At 31.0% G+C, this 20,864-nt stretch overlaps 1 protein-coding gene across 1 annotated transcript in view; it reads left to right on the top strand.

Annotated features, from left to right (window-relative positions):
• Positions 1–2,171: 2,171 nt before the first annotated feature.
• LOC129000783 (uncharacterized) overlaps positions 2,172–20,864 on the top strand; it is a 128,096-nt gene continuing 109,403 nt past the window's right edge. The window contains exons 1-3 of the mRNA XM_054427783.1: positions 2,172–2,187; positions 5,190–5,380; positions 6,115–6,250. Of these exons, the coding sequence (XP_054283758.1) occupies positions 2,172–2,187; positions 5,190–5,380; positions 6,115–6,250 (343 nt within the window). The remainder of the gene's footprint in view (positions 2,188–5,189; positions 5,381–6,114; positions 6,251–20,864) is intronic.

Genomic DNA, 20,864 nt, shown 5'->3' on the forward strand with positions numbered 1-20,864 from the left:
TAAAAAACTGGGACCCTAAACTAAATTTATGGCTTCGACATTCCTTAGTTCTCAAAATTATCTTTCTTTAAACACAAAAATCATGAAAATCCGTCGAGTGGTTGATTCAGAATCGTGAAATAAAAAAAACACTGTTTCGTTTTAATATTATAGATTTTGTTCAACCAACATGGTAACGGGCAACCCACAAGGCCAGTGTTAAAAAAGTTGACTTTCAATTTAAGATTTTTACATAATTTGATTTTTGTAGGCAATTTTAATTGCAATTAACACGTGTTTAGGTCAGAAATAAATTATTACTACATTTGAAGGAAATCGTTGTAGTCGTTAAGGAGATCTTTGTGCAAGCATACAAGAATACAATTATATAAGCAAACATTGCTCATATAGAGTATAGGATATTGTATATCACAAAACAAGTTTATACGACCTTTACAACTACCATTAAAGCAATTTCTTTTACTTTTGAAAAATTAAGGTAAAATGAGATATTACTCGGTCCCGAGTGATTCATTTGTAAAAATAACAATTTCAATTAGTTTATTTGCGGTAATTAGTTTTTGTGCCATATATTTATGACGTGCAGTTGACTGGTTTTCTGTATTATACAATTTAAAAGACCCATCTACACATAGGATGGATTAGTATGCATTGTTTATTTCACGTGGATTTAGTACACGTATGTTGCTTATTCATATATAAAACGAGTCTTTTCCGATTGATATACTGATAAATGGTAAAATCAATCATTAAAAAATGTAAAATAAATTCAAACATCAGTTATAATTACTTAGTTGAAAGAAATTATTAAACTGAAAGCCAATGTTAATTTAACTAAATTAGATTGTTTATTTAAAGTTTGAAATATGTGGAAAATAAGTCAAATGGCGAGATGAAATATTAGCCGACCACGTGGAGTGCCGGCAATGCGTCAGCTGGCAACTCGCTCCTGGATCCGGCCCAACTGCACTTCATACTGGAGTGGCCCACATAGTTTTAATACATTATATTTTTAAAATACTCTACTGCATATAGTACGCTGTTAATACAGTTAATTGAATGATGTTGGTATTCAATTTTAATATTTTAATTTTAATTTTTTTTGTTTTTAGCACGAAATGATGAATAAGTGTTCGTAACACCTCTATAAAGGGTAAAGTGTACCACTGAAGAAGACGTGCAAAAGAGGTAAGGCTTTAGACTGGTAATTGAGTACTGCAGTCAGTAATCAAAAAAAGGGGGCTGCATGTCTATTGTGTCAGGCACGTCTGTGGAAGTGTGAAGGGTTCGTAGTAAGGGGCCAGCCACTCTGGGTAATCACTGTTCTGGGGAGTCAGCATTACATAAGAGAACACTGGATACAACTTGAAGTATCTGCATGTCTATTGTGTCAGGCACATCTGTGGAAGTGTGAAGGGTTCGGAGTAAGGGGCCAGCCACTCTGGGTAATCACTGTTCTGGGGAGTCAGCATTACATAAGAGAACACTGGATACAACTTGAAGTATCTGCATGTCTATTGTGTCAGGCACGTTTGTGGAAATGTGAAGGGTTCGGAGTAAGGGGCCAGCCACTCTGAGTAATCACTGTTCTAGGGAGTCAGCATTACATAAGAGAACACTGGATACATCTTGAAGTATCTGCATGTCTATTGTGTCAGGCACGTTTGTGGAAATGTGAAGGGTTCGGAGTAAGGGGCCAGCCACTCTGAGTAATCACTGTTCTAGGGAGTCAGCATTACATAAGAGAACACTGGATACAACTTGAAGTAGCTGCATGTCTATTGTGTCAGGCACATCTGTGGAAGTGTGAAGGGTTTAGAGCAAGGGGACCAGCCACTCTGAGTAATCACTGTTCTGGGGAGTCAGCATTACAGAAGAGAACACTGGATACATCTTGAAGTATCTGCATGTCTATTGTGTCAGGCACGTTTGTGGAAATGTGAAGGGTTCGGAGTAAGGGGCCAGCCACTCTGGGTAATCACTGTTCTGGGGAGTCAGCATTACATAAGAGAACACTGGATACATCTTGAAGTATCTGCATGTCTATTGTGTCAGGCACGTTTGTGGAAATGTGAAGGGTTCGGAGTAAGGGGCCAGCCACTCTGAGTAATCACTGTTCTAGGGAGTCAGCATTACATAAGAGAACACTGGATACAACTTGAAGTAGCTGCATGTCTATTGTGTCAGGTACGTCCGTGGATGTGTGAAGGGTTCGGAGCAAGGGGGCCAGCCACTTTGGGTAATCACTGTTCTGGGGAGTCAGCATTACATAAGAGAACACTGGATACAGCTTGAAGTATCTGCATGTCTATTGTGTCAGGCACATCTGTGGAAGTGTGAAGGGTTCGGAGTAAGGGGACCAGCCACTATGGGTAATCACTGTTCTGGGTAGTCAGCATTACATAAGAGAACACTGGATACAGCTTGAAGTATCTGCATGTCTATTGTGTCAGGCACATCTGTGGAAGTGTGAAGGGTTTGGAGCAAGGGGACCAGCCACTCTGGGTAATCAATGTTCTGGGGAGTCAGCATTACATAAGAGAACACTGGATACAACTTGAAGTATCTCCATGTCTATTGTGTCAGGCACGTCGGTAGATGTGAAGGGTTAAGAGCAAGGGGACCAGACACTCTGGATAATCACTGTTCTGGGGAGTCAGCATTACATAAGAGAACACTGGATACAACTTGAAGTATCTGCATATATATATGCACGGCCTTGCCTCGGAAGCCAGTCACATAAAATATGCACTGGAAGTCATTCAGTTGCACCCTCCAATATATATAACAATTAGAACGAATGGTGTTTTTCGCTTCTGAGATCATCAAAATGAAAAAGTTAATGGGTCCCGGCTTATGTCTTACAGTGCCACCTACGGTAGTAGCTACTTACGACCCAAACGTATTCTTCGGATTTTAGATTGTATTAGGAAACATTCCGTTGATGAAATGTTAGCGTTTTTAGAAAGGTTAGTACACACAAACAGTTTAGATTCACATACTTGCATTGCTATCTGTAGGCAACGCGATCCACTCTTTGTGATAAATCTACATCGAGGTATAATATTCTTCTTATAGAAAATGCTGATCTGCGAATTTTACTTCTATAGTTATATTAATTTTAAACAAAATTCAAAGTGAATTTAAAATAAAAATAAAATAGCATACAGCATTAACTTCACTTGACATTCAAAGATATTACACTGAAATGTATAAATAACTGTACAGTACAAATATTTAAAATGATAGGCTACTTACTTTTAAAGAATTTAGCATTTTTTTACCACTATGTTTTGATTATAGTGTTACAGCTTTACGAAAAAAAAAACTTTAGATGGGTCATTTTATTTTTATTATGTGTTCATGGTTCATGCTAATATAATTGATGCAGTTATTAGTAGGGTTGAATTAAGTTTAGTTCAATTTTTCTCAATAATCTTTCTATCTATGGAATAGTAATGGCTATACTAATCGATAGCTATACATTTAAATGTAAAATAAACTAATTACTTATAACTTATAAAAATGAATGTAACAATGCGTGCATATAAACATTGGTTGTAGTGTAAAAAAGCCAAAAATCACATATCGTAAAAAACTATTTTCCTGGCTACCTATCTTAGTCCTAAACGAAATGGTTTATGCATAGGTTTAGTTAACTTATGGTCTAGATAGATTGTAGCAAAGATCAAAAGTGTAACTTGAAAATGTGATTGATAATGAATACTGTAAAAGACTAAAGATTAATAAAAAAAACTACTGTTATGTTTTCTTGAACATAATTTCCTCAACTCGTCTCGTGTAAGTTGAAGTGCATTTATGGTCGTTACTAGTCTAAAAAAAAAAACAAACAAAAAACGGTAGTCTCACTGGCAGCTATCAAGTCGTTGGCTTCGGCAATTGCACTCTTTAATCTTATACTTAGCTATTTGTAGTTCTTTCGTAGTCGTTGAGAAGACATTTCTGAATTTGTACTATACCCTTGGGGATCTCCAACCACGGAAAAAATGCAGTTTAGTATCTCAGTTTCAAGTTTCTTAGGTAATTAGTAAATATAAGTTATGAATTGGATTAGTTTTATGGATACAATTTAGTTAAAGTAAAAAAAAAAATACACTTATTTCTTCCAGCTTAGTTTTCATTCAAAACAATTTATGTTTTATTTACAATAACAACAAATCATTTTTCTTAATCAGATGTAAATAAAAACATTTGTTTTATACAAACTAATGGTTTAGACACACAGCCAGTGTCTAACAGGCATCCAATGTGACCTTAGGCCTCCCTCCAGAGATGACAGCGCCCTCCTCATTATTGATGGCTGTCTATATTATATATTCGTTTTTTACGTCAAAAATAAATATTTTAGTGATAATTAATATTTATTAAACAGTAAACTAGAATCCTAAAGTTTCAACCAAATATATTGTTGCCAACAAATCTTAATAAATGGAAGCGCGGTTAGTAAACCAGCAGTTATACGTGTGGCCGTCTGCCAAGCAATAAAGGTGGTCAGTATGTTATGTGTAAACACCAGGGACTCACTGTCCAATTAATCAGCTCCTCGCAATTAGAGTAAAGCCGTAAGGAGCGTATATTGCCCATTTTATTAATTGCCTTTCATTTACCGCTGTTTACATAGAGTTCGCACTTTGCGGTTTAACGGATTCCGACCATTCATAGTAATTTGTTTGTAGCTTGTTTAAATGCATACTACTATGATTTTGCACTTCTTTATATAACATGTACCCCTATGATTAACACGATTTATTTTGAAATAATAATACAAACAATCTAGGTATGGCTTTTATAATACCCAATAATTTTCGTTGTGCACCTAAACTATTACGAGATAAACTTTTGATTAGAAAAAAATTAAATTAGGCTACTCAGTATACCAGACACCAGACCAGACACAGTGGAAAGTTGGCTATGAACAAAAAGTTCTACTTAAAATCGTTACTAGTAAATGTTATAACCAATTCCGATAGTGATCTAGACCACGTTTATGGACCAGGATTGGACGATTAAGTTATATTAAGTTCAAGACAGAAAATAACAACGGTTAAAATAGTCTAGTTACTGACAGTAAATATACTGGTACCCAATATATCAATAAAACTAATACTTAAAAAAATCTGAATAAATGTATTCAAACAAAAATGTTAATTTAAAATGTAACTAAACAGGGAGGCCGCAGCCACGAGTCTCGTGGTGGAGAAACAGCGAGCTTATCGACAACTCGTACGAGGTGTTGTCTGAGCGGAGAGTCCGCAACACGCTGCATCTCGAGAACCTCAAGCGGCAAAGTATACACGACACTTACACGTGTCAAGCGTCCAACAACAATCAGGTCCATCCGCTGTCTGCTAACCTCAGTGTCAGGATGAACTGTAAGCACAATGTATTACGTGATCATAATGCTGTTTATTGCTTAAAAGATTAGTTTTAAATCACGATAAACGATAATATCAACCATATAAATGCTGTAATAAATAAATATTGTATAATTTATGTGTACTTGTTGGCTTTGCTTTATCGTAGATAATGGTCTAATTAGCAAGATCAATAGACTCACCATATTATTATTATTATAATTCAGCATTAATATAATTATTCAAATTGGCAAATAATATTGAGGGGTACCAATCCTTGTTGAAGCTTAAATATTCAACAATCTTCATAAGCAAGTTATACAAGTTATACTAGCTGTACATATTTAAACACAATTTCAATAAAAGATACCAACACTATAAATTACTGCAATACATATTTAATGAAGAGTGTGTATTTATCATTGCATTTCATCCGTCAATAAAATGTAATGGGTCTCGCGAATAAATCGTATATTGGTTTCTGAATACGTATTTTACTTCTATGCTAATTATGTGTTTTTCTTTTAAACCATTGTTCATTTAAAGATTTCGTATTAATAATTTTTCAGTTAATTTAAACAAATAACTTAAATTAAGGAAGTACGACTTGGGGATTGTTTTTTATTTGGTTAAGTAATCCTTTGATTTTATAATTTCTTAAGTCACTTGTATATGCCAAAGCAATACCTCCGACCTCATTGCTGCGTAGTTTGAAGCTGAGAGAGTTGTATTGTTGCAGACTACAAAGGACGAGAACGTGACTATTAGCTCATTGTCCTTTGTCCCGGGGATGGAAGATTCCGGGAAGTTCCTTACTTGCAGGGTCGGAACAACCCCTCACATTGTCGAGGATGGTTGGAAACTCAACATTCATCGTGAGTCAAAGCAAACCTGAACATCTAATTAATTAGTAATATGCTTTCATCAGGGTAAAACAACAGGCACAACAGATTACCTCTGGGCTAAATCAGTCCTCTAAGTGTATGGAGCAGTAATCATTGATATTGCTCAATGTTAGTCCTACTTACTGGGAAAAAGAAAAAAATATATACAAACCTAACACAACTAATTGTAAATTAAATATATACAAATTATTGGACATTTTGTGGACCGCAGACAAGACAGTGTTGATTTCATGATAACTTAAATGACTTGTCACAAAATTAACTTCCAAAAAAGGTAAACTTTTTGAATTGATATATTTATTTCTTTACACAAAATGACATTTAGTCAATAGAAAAAGACAAATTATTAATATTTAAAATATTGTAATAATCATATAACCAATAAACACCTACTCAAATACTTAACAACGAATATACAAGGTGACAAATGCGATCAATTTCTCATAGGGCTTCGCCCCTTAAGAGTTTGATTTATTTCTAGGTGGTTTTCACTTGACCCGTAATGCTGGACAGCTTGCTCTACTTCTTAGTTTTCAAATTGAATTATAATTAACAACTGATACCTACAGTTGCATTTTATTACTAAGTAAGACTGTAAAGAAGAGACAATACAGTTTATGAACGTTAGTGCTAAATAGTATAATTTGTTTAAGAGACAAGAATAGGTTTCCTTTCGGACTAGTTATGTTTTTGAAAACAGCTTATATAGTCAGTGTACATAAAAGTAAACCCCTTCGTTAAATGAATAAATCGTAAAATGATCAGATATTATTATTTTGTTTAAAAGCTATTTTTAATAAAAATACGTAAATGTTGGTTAGTTATAGTGCGTAAAAAAAGGCTCAGCTTTAGCTTTATGTTTTGCAATACAATGTTTAACATTATTAATTTAAGCTATACTATTGGGATTGTTTGTAAATCAATTACAAAGGAAGTTTGATGGTAGGAAGCAAGCAAATACCCATGACGGAGTTGGTGCGAGAGACTTATTGACCCGATCAGTGAAACGAATGTTGGATCGTCTATGAGGCGCGGAGTAATATTCAGGCTATGTTTATGTATTGCATACGATATGACTTGAGCAAATGATAAAGAGCGTTTCTCTCAGGAAAATATCAAGAGGTACTAACCGTAGTTGTGTTTCTATTTGAATCACGTATTTCTAAAACCCAATAATCAAACCGAGTTTTGTAGTTACAACTATAGTATTTATTCGTCATTACTGGTATTTATCTTTAATATATACGACAATGCCGTAGTAATTGAAATCTAATCGTAAACTAAACTTAATTTTAAAACGTGTTTAGACTATACAATATCATTGATATTGAGTTTTTACTATGTATTAAAAAAATATATATCTTGTACAAGGTTTTCTCTGAAATAGAAAATAAAAAACATATTCTGAATCCTTGAATATAATAAATATTAATAAGAAATACATTATCATTCAAATGCAGATCTTTCATATTTAGGTTAATAAGCTGGCTATTATTCCACATTGTTGAATAGGGTCTAATCAGAGTAGGCTATTCAATCATCCCCTAATATATGGTTGCATATAATTAATACAATAGGAATTTATCATTATAGCTTACGCTCTGACACAAATAAATTAAAACAATTTGTACTGGCAGTTATACATTTTACAAGTAAAATTTAAATTGTATTGCATGGTTATTATTCAAAAAAGGTGAATGGTTGTAGTGTTTTATAAATTTTGTAATTGTCCAGAGTTTTGAAAAATGGTTATAAAAATCATAACAGATAAAGAGGGCTGTATGTAGCTTGTATTTATAGAGGTTCTCAAAAAAACTTGTATAATCAAGATAAGACTTATTTTAGTCTTACTTATCGTCAATAATTAATTTATTATTCAAATTTAAAAGAAAACAAAATGTAATTAAATGATGCCAAATGTGGTCGTTAAAAATTATTAGTTTATGTAATTGAATTGAAAAAGTATAACGCTATACTTCCATATTATACTACACACAAAGTTTTAGATATTTATATGTTTTCCAACACTACCACAGACTTAAGTAAAAAGTTATCCCGACCATCCCTCCCCTCCAGACTTACAGAAATGTTAAGATTTACCTTATCTTTAACATTAACTCATGATTCCCAACCAATTGAATCGTCTTTTAAATGATGACATTTACTGCGGTACATAATGGCAATACAGTTTTGATAGACTACATAGCTTGTAGTAGAATTTGATATAGTATTTTTCTAAGAATTGTATACGGAGAATTCTTAAACTTGGTTATTTAAGCTACCGTTTACTTATGCATAATACTGTGTAACATATAAAATTTGCAGTCAAAGGGGCGGAATCACAAGGTCAAATCGTAGATCGAGTATTAAGTGGAAATATTTCTGTTTAGTATGACACCCCTGGTCCCAAAAAAACCGATTGTTACATAAAAAGGATCAAATGTTAAGAAGCATTGGTATGTTGTGGCTTTTTAAACTACGGAAAGTAAATAAAGAAACGTCTTATAACACCTAAAACATAAATGACATTATTCGCCTTTCGGGTCTGACGATGATTGGAGTGTCGAATTCCAATTGATCACCACTTACCACCTTTTTTGTATATTTACCGTCTTGTGAGTAACAGTATAAGCGTATATATATACGTTTTAAGGGTTATAAGAAGTTTCTTCATTTACTTTCCGTAAATTTAATAACACGTACGATGCTGATAAGAAGCTTTTTAAACTCTAATCAAAACGGTATGACACCAAAAGCTGTTAAAACTACGGTCCAAGAGCTTTTACATATTTTGACATTTTTTTCCATAAAATTCCTTGACTCCTCTCAACGCTTGCTCACGTCTTAACATGAGCAAGCGTTAGAGGCTGCTGACAAGCCAATAGGAGAAAGTATAAGTCACATAAATATTATTAAATCTTCTTTGTTTTATTTGCTCAAATAAGAATTTAATACCATCCATCATAGACTACAGATTTTAATTTTAATTAAAAGTATTTAGCTTGATGAATTCGAAAGGAAAGTTTTCCATCCTACACAAAAGGTTTTGGTGTTTGTGTTGGACTTTGTCTGTGGCAACAAAAGATCTGAACTGTTATGCGTTGTTGTAAGAGGTTATTTCATACACGTTGACCCTTCAAGCAAGCTTGTGTGAATTATCATGTCTTAAACAGTTATTGGAGTAGTTTACTTATGTTATCATAGCTTAAGGTTTTATTCCTGAAAAATAAATGAGCATAAGAATAAATTGCATAACGAAATGTAACTGTTCATTTTAATATTAAGTTGAATGTTGTATAATGGAATTTTATTCTTGGATACTTTGTAGGATTAAATATATATTTTTTCAATGTCTATTTAGAAATAGGTATCTATGTTTCTTTTGTATGAGAAAACTTCATTCATTATTTAATGTGGGTTACGTGATAAATACTCTGGATATAAATAATCACTTTACATTCTCTAAATAAAATATTGCGTTAGGCTAAGCATCATCAGTCAATGTCCACCGAAATTGGGCTTTAACATGACCCTTTTTACCTAATAGTGCCAATATCCGAGCGTGCCGTTGATGATGAAACTTGTTAACATTTTTGTCCTGTGCATACACCTCTCACAGAGCTTTTTGTCAAGTGAGGATAATAATTTAGAATAATTTTAGTTTTTCAATAACAATTCTAATAAACGTTAATACATAACAAAATATATACAATGTTTAAAGTAATTATAAACATATTTTATATCGGTAAAGTTATTTTTCATTTTTATTATAGAAAACTGTATTACATTTCTACATATATATTTGGTTTTAAAGCATTATATTTTCTCATTATTTAAGGATACCTTGAACTTGGGGTAAAACGGGTTATTCCCTATTGTACTGCTGACATAATATTTCTTATAAGGATTAAGTTTATACGAGTTACTTCCGAGTACGAGTTATTTTTTTAGGTAAAAAAATAATTAAATTTAAATTAAATTATAAATCATCAATCAGTGGGATGTGGACGCTACCAAGGTGCGTATTTTCTGGATACTCAATTTGTCTCATGGCTTTAACATTTAAGAACTTAATGCTCTTTGTATGATTAAAAGCTTAAAGCACTTCCATATTATTATCGAAAGTAATACATTATATGTTTTAAGGAAACACCAAATAAGAATTCTTTAGCTTCATTCGTCTTTAATACTCTTCAGAACAAAGATTCTGCTTAGAAAAGGAAGATATTTATTTATCTGTAATTACCAGTTATTACATTTTACTGTGTGTAAAACACGAGACTGATTCTTCTAAAAGGCATAGACTTTAAATAAACTAAAAAAAACGTAGAACAATAAATTCTTTAAATTTTTATTCAGACATAACCATTCAAGACCTTATAACAATCAATCAAAGGAAAAAAGTAATTAAAGTAATAGTATATAAAAAAAATATGTGATGAATTAATTAATATAAATAATCATCTAGACACAGTCCATTTGCAACACTGAGACAACACCCATATGAGACTTCATAAACAATTGTCTAAATACATTTTAATGGAAATTTGTGACGTTGGTTCTAAGCAAAGCCATGACTGCACTTATCAGTCGAGCCGTTTAATTTTAACCCAAGTTTTCATTTATATTGTGCTTGATAAACAACTTTTATTGGGTTGATAAAAATAACGCCGACTATCTTATAATTTTCAGATTAAAACCTATAAACATAAGACTCTTTCAAATAGATTTAAAGGAACTTAGAGCAACTTTGATGAAGATTGTGATAAGAAGGTTATGATGAAGATTATAATATTATAAGAGTATGCTACTTCTACTCTTGTGGAGGGTTTGAGTAACTATGCAACGATTATAAAATTAATATCACTTTTAAAGTCATACAGAAGCTATTGATTTAAAGTTTGATATCTTTACGTATACAAGTCAATAGTAAATATATTTATATTGAAGTATACTATTACTAGCCTAAACAAAGAAGATTAAGTGTTTTTTTATAAACGAATCGTTTGCTATTTAGATCAAGTCGTGAAAGTTCCGGTTTGCCTACAATTCTAATTTACATAGCTATCAAGGTAAAAATAGTACATTAAAATTTCACATCGGGTGGACATTGACTGATGCTATTTGAGGGATGCGTAAAATCAAATACTTTGTAGATAGCGTTTTTACTAGCCTCTATATTATTGATATTGGTTTTAAATATTCATCCATTATTAGTTTTTGTATGAAAAAATGATGATAAAAATAACTTATTTAATCCAAAAATTCTAATTTATAGAAACGACTACGGCAGTTGACATAACAAAATGAACTGAACATAGTCTCAAATATTCATAATAATGCATTTCCTATGTACCGAACAGTGTGTAAAACATGTCATTCTACATTAACTGTATGTCGCAATGAGCTTCCTTATGCAATTACAGCAAATTACTTGTTAACATAATAGTAATCTTCAATCTGACATAATGATAGATACTAGAAAAGCTACCAATGTTTTTAAAAATTGAAATATAAATAATGTGCGTTTTCATCAGTAATGAATCACTAATTTAAGAATATTAGCAATAAAATCCTTAAAGTTTTCTACCAATTATTACATCCAATTAAACTTAGACTTAAATGAATAAATAACAATTATTATCGTTACCTTTTGTGTATGAATAGATAAAGATAAGTGATAAAGATTTTAGAGGTAAAACATCAAAACAAAACGTGCAAAACAATGTAATACTTTTCGTTATATAAAATGTATCTAGAGAAAGGACTTTTATGTAAAATCATATCGCTATCTGATCCTTCATAAATCCTATAAAAAGGACAATGGATCAGGGTGTACAATCACTTAGCTTTTTGCTATGGCATTGATAACCCGTATTTCATCCTTTGAGCTGTACTCTATAAAGATTTTCTTATTTGAATGTGAGATTTGCTTAGAATGTCCCTTTGCTAAATATATGAGGACTATATAACTCTTTATTTACTGAAGTCCATTTATATACGGTATTTTCCGAAAAGGCTTTTTAAGATATTTAAATAAATATCATATTAGGCCTATATTGAAAACCGAAATAAAAGCACACTTTTACTCAATCATTGTAAAATTGAGGAACGATAAAGGCTGACACAATTTTAATGCTATTAGAGGGATACCTTGAGGTTAGAGTGTCGAGGTTAGAATGTGGGACCCTAGACTGACTAACTGTTAGCATATGTTTTATTTACATTTTATTTCTAACATGTGTTCAAATTATTATTTTGTTTACTTATTGAATTGTTATGTTTACTTACAGATTGTGATTTAATAAAAACTTACCTTCTATTTTCTTATACAAAATGTGAACTTTTATTACTAAAATTAGTGGAATCAACACTAACACAAGTTAACTTTTTATCACATTATAAATTTTGGAGCTACTTTTCGTGTCTAGTTCTATTTCATGTCCCGTGACACTGATCGCTAATGTCGACGAAGTTTTTATTATTTTAGGGTTAATTTTATGATTTGTGCTTTACTGTTTGGTTATATAACAAGGGGACGAGTTAATGTTTGTGATTAGATTGTTTCATATGGTTAAACGAGCCAATATATCCCAGCCAAGGTTTTGTATTGTTACCTATTGGTACAAAGTAAATTTCATCTGAAAGTATAGATAAGCTAAGTAGTTTTAAATCATCTCGTCTGTGGTAAATATTATACAAAAACTGTTAAAGATATGTCTTTAGTTTAATTGAAGTCACCAGCGATTTAATTTGGGGTCAGTTAAATCCTTAAAAATCCATATTAATGTCTTACTCTAATGTCTTATTAATGTCGACGTATCTAAGTAGCGAATTATTATTATTTATATCTTTAACAATGAATTCTTCTTAAGCTTATAAATAAATTGTACATAGGGATTTTCTGATAACATTATGGCTAGTCGTTGCGATATCTCACGTTTTAAACAACAGTTTTCATGTCTTTGGCAAATTTTGGTTGCTGTTAAAATCAATAATGCATTGTTCGTAATTGGAGGGTATTCGTTATGTACCAGCAGCTAGTAAGAGATTAGACGACGTATCCGCCATTGATGTTTTAGTTTTGGTTTTAGTTCCTGGCTAAAAAGGCAAATAGATCTGTCATGACAACATGTCTTAAAATGATTATCAGTCTATTAATCACTCCAAAATGGAGTGATTTTTATTGTATGCACTCCTGTCCATTAAACTTGTTTAATGTGTTTTATAATTGTATTATCTATAACGTCAATTAGCAGTCTTCTGGTTGTAATAGTATTATCTACATTTAGTATTAAACGCGCTATTGTTCCTCTTACAATGCGTTTGACTAGAGTCAATAATAAATTTATAGAGCTTTATAGTTTAATTTTTATTGGTTAAAACGCGTTGTCGTAAAAGATTCTAATTGTTCCATATTTTATTTAGTGTGAATAAATATTCCGAATATAATAACCAATGTCAAATGAAGCAACCAAGTAAGGCCAGTTGATATCTTTTGATGTACGTTTACCCTTTCAGACAATACGATATCCATTTAAAGATGATGAATAAAATAAATTTTACAAAAGGTTATTCTGAAAATATCTCTAGAGAACAGTTGTTTCCATCTCACAGTCTTGTAGCGAAATTGCATTTTGACACTATTGGTAGAATATTTTACTGTTAAACAGTAATAATTAATTTTTTCTACATAAAGGTAAGTAAAGAATTCTCAATTTTATTTTATAATTACAACTTCCATAAAAAAACTCTCAAAATCCTGGAAAAAGTGTTTCTTTCATATCATTCAACTCTCATTTAATGTGAAATATGCAATTTTACAATCCTTATTATACTTAAATCAAATCAAAGAAAAAATAAATGTTAACAATTTGGTGAATCTTTCTGAAATTAAAATATAAATTAATAAAATTTTCGTCACAGTTATGTTAATAAAGACTTTAAATAAGTACGGTATATATATATGTATTAAATTACTAAGATAAGCTTGATTTTTAACAGATTATATCTGCGTTAAGTGGTATAGACAGTAATATAGTTAAAAATATATAGTAGTATGTATGCTTTATGAAAATAGCTATCTATTATACTGAAGGATATTATTTCATGACATTCGCTTACAAATTTAAACGTAAAAGCACATTGCGCATTGTGAACGGTAACCGAGTATATAAAAGGTTTTCGTTTGTGTATTGTAATGTAAGGAACTACTTACATCACTGAAAGAAGTGAATATGTGTATTATTGTAATATAATAGGTGAACACATACAGTCTAGTATACATTAATAAGTTCCAGATGAGCACAGATACTTCGTCAACTTTTCTAATAAGTGTGGAAGTGATATCTAGTAGAGGGGAGAGAGCTCTTGGACGTATGGTTATGACAATGACTGATCGTCCCTTCAAAATGCTGACATTTCTCTTCTCATTATTTTGCTTTTGACGTTAAAACTTATCCACCTATTAAACACATTTCACATCCACTCACACTTGCTAAAGAAAGAGATGTTATTGTAACACTTGTACTATTACGTTATACTAAATATAGAAACCATTATTAAAATTATCATACTTTCCTGAACATTAATGCTTTGTCAGTCTTACTCGGGTTCTTTCTTTTGCAACAAGTGGTGCATTACTCTTATCTATCAAAACATGTGGAATTTATTTGTGGCCTTCAACAGGTACCCTTCATTTTATAAATAAAAAATATGTTCCAGAATGAGTAAATAACACGGGACATTTGTTGGTTTATTAAATGTTATTGATTCTAAGTTATACAATTTCACCCTATAGCTAAATGTATTAGGTTTAAAACATTAAAATATATAAAAAATCGAAACAAAAGCAATGGATCATAAATTTTTATCAATGATTTATGTTAATTATTCGCAATGGCTTAATTATTGTGTTAAAACCATAACAATAGTTCGTTGCTCACCATTTACTACACACTTTTTGATTTAGTCCAAAAATGTAATAAATTCGTTAGGCATATTAATTTGCTTTGCAGTAATAAACTAAAAACTCAAAAAATTCTTGCAAGGAACATTATTTTGTGCATTACTGTGGCTTACATTCTTTGGAAGAAAAACACACAAATTCATGAAGTGATGACGTTCGCTAGGTTCTTTCATAAGGCTTTCGTTTCAATTAGGGCTAATGTAAATATACTGCAGTTCGTTTGGTAAACAAATGAAATCGGATGGATGGATTCTACGAAAGTAGTTTTCTTTGGGAAATGAAAATGGCTGTTTTAAACAAAACTGTAATTGATGGATTCTTTCAAATTTTGTATTTATTTGTTATTTTTAGTATTATTGTTCAAAAAGTCTAGAGTGAATTATATAGATAGTTAAATAATGGATGTTACGAAATAAAACGAAAGATATTTGTAATTCTGTGTTTAAAGCATATTAAAGACGGTTATGTGTTCAGGCCAATGACTATTTATACTGCTTAAAATTAACACTGATCGAGAGGACCAAAAGAATGGGTTATTGAGTTTAGACTTAAAATTGATCTTTCAGTTAAATATGTTACTTTGAGAACAGCCTATAGATACTTGAATTGTAAACACTGCTTGTTTAAGTAAAATCTGTTAAAGAACGAAAATAATATTTCTTCAGGTAGTATTTATGATGCATTGAATACTAACCAAATATTCACTGGTAGGCCTGCGTTAAATAACATAATAGAAAAAAGTACCAAAATATATTCCACCTAAATATGTATTATACTCTAACAAATTTGATCGAAGTTTGTTCTACTCCAAGAAGCCTAAAAGCAATTTAATATCATATATCGTTAATAAATGACTAAAACAAAGGGTAGAAAGTATTGATTGCCAAACAGGAGAGTGTTTTGCACACAGACACAGTACGACAAAACCTCAGAAGATTGACTTGATAACTTTATCAATTATCTTCTCGCCCACTTCATTACGAAGCAGCCAGATGAGTCTGCGGCGTCTCGAACCATCTTTGTCGTCCCATTGTTTCACCTCAGTTAAATATTGCAATTATACAATTAACAATTTTATTTCTTTCAACAAATGTAAAATTGTAGACTACTTTAAATTGAAATAACATCAATTTAAGTAGAAACTGGATTTAAGGCAAAATCAAATATCTATTACTGATAACAAAGTTGTAACACATGTTGTGCAGCAAGTCCTTAGTTGGTTTACTTATAATATTGGATCGTGTCTATCTTAAATTAGGCCATATATATGTATATAATAAAAAGTAATTTCCATGCTGTCATTGAATTTCAACCTTAAAAATGGAATCTACGTTTAATTCTAAGTAGAAGTAATATATTCTCTTAACATGGTTTCCAGTAAACTGTGCGTAGTATAGACTCATCAGTTTAAACTATTATTTATTTATTTTAATGTATATAATATTTTGAGTAATGACTACATACACAAATGTATGAATAAAAATAATGTGCACTGCTAATAATATAAGATACAATTTAAATTTCAAGTTAAATGTGTCCGTAGAGTTATGAAAAGATAGTCTTTTTGTGAATGGCAAAGCAAGTTAATCAAGTCGCGTTTTGTTATGTAAACCAAATAAAGCTGAACACGATCACTGATGACTTCAACCATCTACAAAAACGCTCATTAGCCCCTTAGATGGAACAGATCTACTGTAGATCTTTTATTTATTTTGTCCAAGTTTGTTTTTATAATATGTCTAATGTGATATGTTCTTAGCTATGAGGTCTAATTTGACTTATACATGAATATACAATTTATTGTTTACAACAAACCAGCTAATTTTACTTGTTGAGAAAACAATTTGTAAGTTGATTAATCATAACTTACTACTCTGGGTAGAAGCATCATATTTATTTTTTAATCGTTAGTATACCATCGGTTTCCTTTAGAGATAAAACAAGAAGAGTGACTTTCAATAGTAGCAAATGCAAGTAAACTAATCGTGATACTCCTTTTTCAATAACATTGTCAAGTACGTAAGTTACCTTTTCAGCAGTTTTATCTGCTGTTCTTGCTTGAAGGAAAAAATAACGGACCGATAGACAGGCAGGCACCACCTGAGTATCACTGGGAGCGAGCTGGCGTAGTGGTTAGAGCGCGGGACTGCAGTCCGTGAGGTCCCGGGTTCGATCCCCGCCAAGTCACAAATGGATTTTGTCTAAATGATAATGCCGCAACCCCTAGGTCTAGCCTGAAGTAATGTGAAAAACAATCCCAGGCTCGTGCTTAGCGTCCTAGGACAAAAAAAAAAAAACTGAGTATGACTATACATTTTAAATATTTCGTGACCAGACACAAAATTAAGTTATTATGTATAACCTATGAAAAGAATCGTTGAACATAGCTTACCAAATATATATTGTACGTAAAAAATACAAATAAAGTAATAATCTTTTTTAATGAAAGGCAAACGTTATGCGCGCAGAGTGATAATCATATGTTTTGATACTATAGTTGTAAATGGTAATATAACGAGTGCATGATATAAAGTATAAGCTATACTGGCTACATCTCAGTAACAAATATCAACAAACAAAGACTGCAGAGGAATCTGTAGAATCCGTCCGTGAATTGCCAATACACGATCGGCATCCTGCAACTATGCTGTGTATTCTACTGATAGATGTATCTAATATTATAGGGTTTTTATACTCCATGTATTTTACGCTACATGACCTTTATTTTATAGATTGTTCATGGACTTTAAACAATAAATGACTAGCAACGTACCTTGTATCTGCACTATTAGGTGTAGTGAAATAACTACTTCTTAAAAGACCATGTTTGGTTAAAAGTATTCCTTGATCTGTTTATAATCATATGTCATTACTATGTAATTATTTTTATTGTTTACATTTGAATTATTTACAAGTTGTTTACATATTTGGTTCAATTAATAAAGATACTTTTGTTTTAACACATTTGCCGTGGTTATAATAGTATACGAGATTTTGAGTATACATATTTTTATCATAACAGTGTACATAACGTACAACAAAGGTAAAAGTACGTAGATGAGTAAAAAAGTTGTAAGCAATAAGAAACCGATTTCTCAATATATATATTTTACCACTTTCAGTTCACATTACTATTACTTTTGAAATACATTTTTAGTAGGATTTTTTTTTTGTAAAAACCTATTTTATGCCTTTTTATTGACATAAATAATGGGACTTTAAATCACAAATTTTAAAAGAAAATTATCACAGTTTGAAGTTTTGAAAACAAAATTAACGGGCATTTATAATTAGTGTATAATCTCGAAAAAAGTCCGCTTGAGTGAACAACGGAGAGCTTTGTTTTGAATGGGGTAGCCTTCCTTTTTAAATTGCGTTATTTAATAATTTGTTTATGTATTATACTGTAATCTATGGGCAACAAGGACAATTATTATTATTAATATGTTTAACGTTCAATCCCTTGTTAATATTTTCCTGGACACAGCGTTCATTCAACTGTGACTCAAATTTCGCCCCACAGTGTTTTTTTTCACTTGTGACTAATGAGAATATTTTAAACTAATATGTACGCCTTATTTTCATAATAACTTTGTTTATCTATTATATTTTGAAATAGGAAAAGAATATGGTTTAAATGATCAATAATTCTATTAAAATTATTAATAAAAATACAATAAATAAAATTTTGAAGTTGTCAAAACAATTTATAATTACAGCCGAATGGGGTTATTGTAGGTTATAGAAGGTGACTACGCTTATCGAAGCAGCCATTTGTGCTTGTAGCTTAACCTAGACTAGACCGCGTTCTTTTACTGGTCAGCTTATGGGGACGATTTATCTTTCAATCGTATTATACAAGTTGGCAGTTATTATAAAAGTTTGATGGATTCTGGATTCAAGATAGATTATGGGTGGTTTACATGTTAATATCTAAATTATTTCAGATAAAACTATTACATTTTATAATACAAGTTATTGTTTATGTCGAAATTATGTAGCGTTTTCTAATAAAAACTCCTTATATTTCTCTTGAAATAAGTGTTAAATAAAATTAAATAAATTACATCAACTGTTCAGTGTGTTTTTTTTCAATTCTATTGCCATTTGATTGAAGTTCACAACATAACCTATTGAATAATTTACACATCATACTAATCATTGACATTGTTATTGTTATTAACCATCACCGTTACTATTAATCTACATATTAAATCAGATTTGCATAGGTAAAATTGTGTGTATTACTCAGTCAACATATCATAATTAATTAACCCTTTACAAGTGGCCCCGATATGTGTTTAGAGAGGAGAGGATTCGTCCATCCAATAAAATGTGTTTAGATAGGTGAGGTATTAAGTATAAATATGTACAATGTACATGGCTGTGTGAAAATGGTACAAGAAAAAGGTTTTAGTATAAGGAGATATATTATTTATAGTTTATATTTTGTAGATAGTAAAAAGAAAAAAACATTAGATAATACTGTGAGGTTTGTTTGATACTTTGGATTTAATTGGACCTGGACGACAAGTTTTGTAAACTTTGCAAGGCCTAGCCTATGTTGTATTATGAATATAAATATTCGAATTTGAATATTGAATATATTGAACGTGAATACATTTTTTCATCCATCAAATATAAACTAAAACATAACAAACATTCTGTTTACTGATGTTCAATTGGTAAATAGATCTTTAATTTAAATCAACCTTTAATGCACAAAGAACACTAGGACATTGGATCACAGCTGGCCTACGTTAGTAATGTGTCTTCTGTCGATATGTCGGAGCTGTCTTTGAAGATCCATGGCGATCAAACAATGAGATTTCCAGTCAAGCTTTGATTTTATTAACGCATCTCACCTAAAACAGAAAATAATATTTAATGAATTACTTTGAAATGTCATAAGACTAAAACATTATATAATTAATCAAATTATGAGTAATATATTAACTGTGGCTTACACTAACTATCACCAAAACTCAAAACTGTTATCACACAATTGCTAAAAGTATTGTTAATAACTTTTTCAACTTCATGTTATACGCTCGTATTACAATTATTTTGAGAGTTGTTCGATTTATAAAAATCTGATATTTTCATAATATATGGTTCTAAAGGATGGACGCATTTAAATGATTAATTTGGGTAAAAAAATATTTATTTACAAAGAAAGAAATTGATTGACATCCACTAGATTGTAAAACAGTCAACTGTGTAGCATAGGTTGCTGGAGCTACTAAAATAATAAATAAATAATTTAAATATGATTGAAATAATTGTTACCGCATTGGTTGTATTGTCTCTCTATTATTAATTCAAAAGGGTATTAATCAATATAAAGTATGATATTAAAATAGTTATTACACAATTTCAAGAGAAAGTTCCTTTATTAGTTTGAGTTATCGTCACAGATTATATATATACTTAACTAACATTGCTTTTACTTATGTTATATGACTATGTAATATACATATGCATTATCCAATTCACTAACAATGTTTTTATAACTACTGGAGTGTTGTTTAATTAACAAGTTTATATTGGAAAGAAATGTGCCACAAATGCCAATATCACACTAGACTCGTCTTCTTTTAAATTAAAATCTATAAT

This window comes from Macrosteles quadrilineatus, unplaced genomic scaffold, assembly GCF_028750875.1.
Source record: "Macrosteles quadrilineatus isolate MER2022 unplaced genomic scaffold, UCM_ALF_1.0 Scaffold_1__1_contigs__length_201487025, whole genome shotgun sequence".
Taxonomy (NCBI): domain Eukaryota; kingdom Metazoa; phylum Arthropoda; class Insecta; order Hemiptera; family Cicadellidae; genus Macrosteles; species Macrosteles quadrilineatus.